Source organism: Microplitis demolitor, chromosome 6 (genome assembly GCF_026212275.2).
Source record: "Microplitis demolitor isolate Queensland-Clemson2020A chromosome 6, iyMicDemo2.1a, whole genome shotgun sequence".
Lineage (NCBI taxonomy): Eukaryota > Metazoa > Arthropoda > Insecta > Hymenoptera > Braconidae > Microplitis > Microplitis demolitor.
The window spans coordinates 14,937,724-14,944,245 of NC_068550.1; the positions used below are offsets into that span (position 1 = coordinate 14,937,724).

At 31.2% G+C, this 6,522-nt stretch overlaps 1 protein-coding gene across 1 annotated transcript; it reads right to left on the bottom strand.

The window, feature by feature from the left end:
* Positions 1–1,771: 1,771 nt before the first annotated feature.
* On the bottom strand, positions 1,772–5,760 carry LOC128668043 (uncharacterized). Its single transcript, XM_053740197.1, has 5 exons — positions 4,878–5,760; positions 4,324–4,478; positions 3,089–4,230; positions 2,650–2,905; positions 1,772–1,777 (listed from the first exon to the last, which is right to left on the bottom strand). The coding sequence occupies exons 1-5, from the start codon at positions 5,758–5,760 to the stop codon at positions 1,772–1,774; spliced, it is 2,442 nt and encodes an 813-aa protein (XP_053596172.1).
* Positions 5,761–6,522: the final 762 nt, after the last annotated feature.

Below are 6,522 nucleotides of genomic sequence, written 5' to 3' on the forward strand. Positions count from 1 at the left end.
TTGGAAAAGTCCAATCTTTGTATTTTTTATTAAATTTTTATTTTTTAAACCCTTTATACCGTCCTAGGGGTAAAAGGATGCGTTTTAGGGAAAAAATGGTCAGAGAGTAGTAGCCCTAAAATTTTATGCTCTATAACTTTTATTTGAAACTTTTTTTAATATTTTCAAAATTTAATCCAAAAATCGTATTTTGGGGTAGTTTTTCATTTTTTTCACCCTCTTCCCGGGGGTAGAAAATTTTTTTACTTTGCCTACAGTTTTCTACGCATTTTCCTGATTATTTCCATATAAATTTATTCGTATATGTAAAAAACCCGATTTCACGGTCTTTTTGACTGGACTACGAAGAGCTACGAGAAGCAGAAATTATTTATTAGCATCTGCTGTGTCAAATTTATGCCACTTATTTGCTGACTGTTGAAGTGAAAAGAGCAAAAAATGAGTATCGATATATTTGGACGTTCACTTTCAACGGGTGCTGTAATCTGTGGACCGCCAGGACCACCTGGACGAGGATTTCAAATAACTGTTGATGGACAGTATGATGTTGAGAGCAAGAGACTGTGTCATGTTGGTAAACCAGCTGAAGACAGTGATGCAGCAACTGTAAAATTGACACGTGATCTTGTACACAAAGAAATGTCTCTATTGTATGATAGTATGAGGAATGATCAATCAGAGATCATTTCACACTTGCACTCTCAAGTGGTAACACTAGACTCTGCTGTGACGCTTTTAAAAAAAGAAAATCAAGAATTAAAAAATATCTTAAAACGTATAAAGTCACGAAAAGAATTAATTAGTAGAAATACACAGCGAATTAAAGAATTGGAAGCTAGAATTTTTGTTGACAATGGAGGACAGAAAATCAGTAATAGCGTATGAGCTGCACAGACCAGCACGAAGAAATTATCAACGTCGTTATGTTGACATACGAGCACTTGATGAAACTTGGCAAGCTGATCTAGTTGAAATGATTCCTTATGCAACAGTTAATAAAGGAAACAAATATCTGCTGACTGTCATAGATATTTTTTCAAAGTATGCTTGGGCTGTACCGATTAAAAGTAAAAGTGGCAGTGATGTCACAAGTGCAATGAAATCTATATTTCAACAAGGACGTGTACCAAAAAATCTGCATGTTGACCAAGGCAAAGAATTTTATAATAAAGAATTTCAAGAACTTATGAAACGTAAAAACATCAACATGTACTCCACATTCAGCAACTTGAAGGCATCAATATGTGAACGTTTTAATCGAACACTTAAGACTACTATGTGGCGTCAATTCACTGCTCGTGGCAATTATAAGTGAATTGATATATTGGAAGATTTAGTACACAAATATAATACTAGAAAACATCGCACTATTCAACTGGAACCTATTGATGTAACTGCTAAAAATGAAAAGCAGATATTTGAAAAAATATACAAACCTCTTCAAGCTCAGTGACACGCACGAAAAAATAAATTCAAAGTTGGAGACAAAGTTCGAATCAGCAAGTACAAACATGTGTTTGAAAAAGGCTACACACCCAACTGGACCACTGAAATTTTTACAATCAAGACAGTGCAGAATACAAATCCAACAACATACAAACTTATAGACTATCAGGATAAGCCAATTGGAGGTGGATTTTATGTTGAAGAACTCAGCAAAGTCAAGCATCCGGATGTCTATCTGATAGAAAAAATTATAAAAAAACGTGGAAATAAATTATATGTAAAGTAACTCGGCTTCGACAGCTCACACAACACCTGGATTGATAAATCAGACCTGTAAAACTTATATTCTAATAAATAAAAACAAAATTTTTAATTGTATATACATTTTTTTTATTTTCAAACGTTAAAACTAATTTTACAAAAAAAAAAAAAAAAAAAAAACAAAACTTAAAAATAATATTTACATTTTTTATTTAAATAAGTTCTCTTTTATTTTTATACCTTAAAACTAATTTACATAAGTTTTCTTTTTTTAATTATTATCTCATCGTCATCATCATCATCTACAATTATTTTCTTATTTTTATAGCCCCATGGTAGGGTATCGTGGCTGTCATCAATGAGCTGGCGCTTATCATCAGCCCAGCTCAATGCAATTTTATTTTGCGTAATTGTTTTAACATTATGTTTGTTCGATTTTATTAAATATTGCTTTTTAGTTAAAGTCAGATGATTATTTAAACATTGCATGAAATCATCAAACGTGATGGTTCTCAAAGTAGGTCCCTTGACTCCCTTTGCACGCTTTTTAGCTTTTTTGTTTTTATATGTTTTAAATGCATATAATTTCGCCCTGAGTCCAGTGAATTCAGTCATGATTTCACCATTATTTTCATCCTTCATTAGACCCAGGACTTTTTTATTAGCTAATGGCATATCATATACATTATCTTTTGGGTAGTCAGAGGTGTCGAATTTTGAGATATCACGTTTGATGATTTTATAGATATCTGGTACAGTAAAATGATAGATGAGACTGTCTGTGTCTGTGTACATTCATTTCGACTCATCGTTTTTAAAGTTCTTTTTTACATAATTATAATGAAAATCGTAAATAAATGTTTTAGATAAATCTAAAATACAAAAGCCTACATAGATCGGTTTATTGAAACAGTCTTTAACTTTCTTCATCTCAATAATTACCATATCTTTATCAAACATGGTAAGACTATGGAACTTTGGCTTACATATCATTTCTTTGACTCCATATCTACCATCCCATTCAGTTTTTAATTGTACATCTTTGTGCTTTCTTACATTTTCCATAGTCTCACCAAATACAGCGTTGTTCATGAGTTTATAAAAATTTTTTTCAAACTCATTTTTTGCTAATTTTCTACAGTCAGTGTTTTTATCGATATAACTTTTGAGCCAAGGTGATTGTTTAAACTGTAGTACTCTGTGTATTTTTGTTAATTTTAATCCTAACTCTAGACATTGTTTTAAATTTTTGTAATGTATTATATAATTTTTTTTATCGTATAGAGTAGTTGATAATTTCGAGTGTTTGGATCCTGGCGGTATAAAGTGTTCTGGGCACAGCGGTAAATCTTTATGGAGTTCATGTAACTCCTCAGGATACTCTAAGTCTACTTCTAATATATATCCTGTATCATCATCATTATCATTTAAAAACTTATTTACATCATCAACATTTTCCACCCACTCAAATGAACCCGTCGGCAGTGACATACTCATTGCTGCACCATACAAGTTATTCACATCATAGTACATTAAATATGATTCAGCTTTGCTTGGATCAAAGTCTTCACCCATGTACCGATTGTTTGCAGCAGCATATCGGTTTGTACACTGAGATACCCCACCTCTGATACCTTTCTCGATAAAAAGTACCATTTCAGGATCAGTAAGAAGCTGAAGTTCCACACCAGTGTATTTTAACATTGCATCATTAGACAGACCAGGAGCAGTATAGTAGTGTAATGGATCAAGATTATAAGTTTCAAAGCAGCTACGTCTAAAATTTTCAAAGACATCTGCAAGAAGAAGTACATCAGTTTTAAAATATAAATCTGAGTACTCTCCCAGTGTTTTGATGTTAAATTTGTTCCAGACTAGCTGAGCAAAAAAATAATCCTCATCAGAGACACTTTCATTTGTTAGCTTTGAAAAAAATGATATTTGATCCGGCAATTGTTTATCTTCAAGTTTATCAATACTTGAAATATATTCATATGGAAATATGCCTTTGCGCGTAACTAATTTAAATTGATTAGGATCAGGATAGTGAAGTTTCGTTATAAGCTTTTCATCATCACCAAGATATGAAGCTAATTTTTCAAGGCTGGATGCCATAAATCTGATTGAGTCTATAAATCGTAATGTCACTGAAGTATTTTCAATCGATTTTGTGAATGATATATATTTTTCTTTATTTATTGGTAGTAAAGTTACATCACCTTTAATTAATGTAGCTAAACTTTCAATTAAAAAGTGTAAATCATAACCGGATAAATTGTGAAAAACTATGGGGATAACATGTGACTTTGGATAATTAACATTACAAGATATATGAGCTGGACCGCGATAATTACCAGTGAAATGACAGTGATCATAACACTTATCTGTATTTGTAGTAATTATTTTTTCACAAATATGACAAACAGTTGCCTGATCATGTGTCTCTTGCTGCTGTTTAGTAAGCGGCTTCATTGGTATGGGATTTTTTAAATATCCTTCATACTCGATAGCGAATTTTTCTAACTTAAAAATAAACCAATCAACACAAAATTTTGAACGATTTAATTCAAATTTAGATAATTTATTATCATAACTGCAATGTTGATAGAATGCTACACTGTGTGGAACATGCTTCTGAGTTTCATCATCTCCTTGGGTTTTTTCTAGTGTACATTCCAAGTCCGCATATACAACAAACGGTACCGTGTCTTTATATCGATAGTTTTTGAATTTTAAAATTTGATCTTTTCCCTTTGGAAATGTCATATGGACTTTATTCATTTTAAAACAATCAGCTTTATGATTTTCATATGAATAATCGAATCTAAAATGATTCAAGCATCTATCACAAAAAAATAATATGTAGTTTGACTTGGAAATTTGAGACTTAACTAGCCGTGAAAGATCTTTGATCAAAGCAAAGTGAAATTTAGGTTGAAAATTTTTAATATCAAAATCTGATATATTTAATTTAATATTCTGCTGTACCATTAAGAGATGGATAACTTTTTTATCGGACTTTATGAGTTTACTTAGATATAAAGGAATTATTGTACTTCTATCGGTTTTTTTATTGCAAAATTCTGACTCGATACCGTATACATTAATTGATAAACTATTTAATTTCTCAAATTTTGAGATATCATTTAAAGTGATTGGAAATTTTATACCTTCATATTTTAATATTGAGCTGAAGTGAGGATAAGATGTTTTTCTCTCAGGATGACCATTAGTAGCGGGATGTAATGCTGCTACAATGCTCCAGAGAAAACAGTGTTCATCAAAATTTTGAATATTTAAAGCTGCTTTTTTCGCTTGTATATACTTGGGTAGCTTCACAAACGTTGAATCCCCAGCTTGAAGAGGTGCATATCTTGAAATTGTAATTATCAAACTGTGGATTTCAGTTAAACTCCACCCAGAGTCTTTTTTATTGAATTCCTCGACTTTGTTCAATAATTTATCGTTGACATGATCCTGATACCAAGTAGCAAGAGATGTTGCGGGTAAAATGTCTCGACTCTTTGTGTTGAATGACTTTGTTTCTTCGATGACATTTTCAGCTTTTACATTTCGAAATTTGCAAATCAATTCAACATTTACTTTAAGCCCAGCAACATCTCTGAGCATATTTTCAACTTTTTCAGTTATAAGATCTTGAGCATCATCAAGAAAAGTACGAAGATCAGTGTGAGCTTGATTCACCACGCATCCTGATCTAATATTATTAGAAAATGCGTTTTCAAGATCTTGCCACTTGATGAGACGTCGGTTTGCACGCAAGTCACCACCAGTTACTTCTCCACTCAATTGTGCAAATTGATCTGCATACCAGTACAAAAGTACAATATTTGCTCGTACACTTCTTCTGACTTGAACATTTATTTGCGGATCTAGCAAGATCTCCTTGAAGTAATTAATTTTATCAGCGCACACTTGATAACACTTTTGACAATGTTCTTCAGCTAATGGCTGATCATGTAAATCATTAAATGATTTAATTATTGAATCTACTGGACGCTGAAGCGCCGCAATAAAATCGTTTTGTGCCATTTTTCAAAAGTTCACTTAAAATTATTTTTCAAAGTTCAACACTGTTTATATTTACATTTGAAATTATTTATCACTAGTATTGTTTATATGTAAATTAATTAGTTCAGTGAAAAAAAAATTTAAAAAAATCACTAAGATTGTTCATTTAAAAATTTATCACTAAAACACTAAAACTATTTTTATATTGTTCAAATAACTACTTAGAAATTGTTTATCACTACACTAGGATTATATATAAATTAATAAATTTTTAAAAAATCACTACGATTGTTCATTTAAAAATTTGTCACTAAAATTATTTAAATAATCACTTAAAAAATTGTTTATATATTGTTCAAATAATCTCTTGAAAAATTATATATTAAAAATTTTTTTGTTATAAAAAAATTTTTAGAAAAAAAATTTTAAAACGCACACACAAAGAACTTCAAATCGTTGGAGATATTTTGAGCAGAGATTCGTACTTCATTGATGGAACTTGTACTTCTTCTTAATGAAGTACGCTTTTACGCGTGTCTTTTTATAGGCATCAATTGCGCAGTAGAAAGTTTCTAGTTCTCAAAAGTACCAACCTTATGAAATAAAATCACCAGAAACTTGAAAAACCCCCTAGAAAATGATAATAGTTCCCCTAGAAAAGAACAAAGTTCCCTAGATTGCATCGACATAACCTAAGATCTAGATGGCGCGATGGAAAGTTTGACGTCATCTATTGCGCAGTTAAAAATTTAACTAGATGAGTCATAATCTCAAAATAGAATC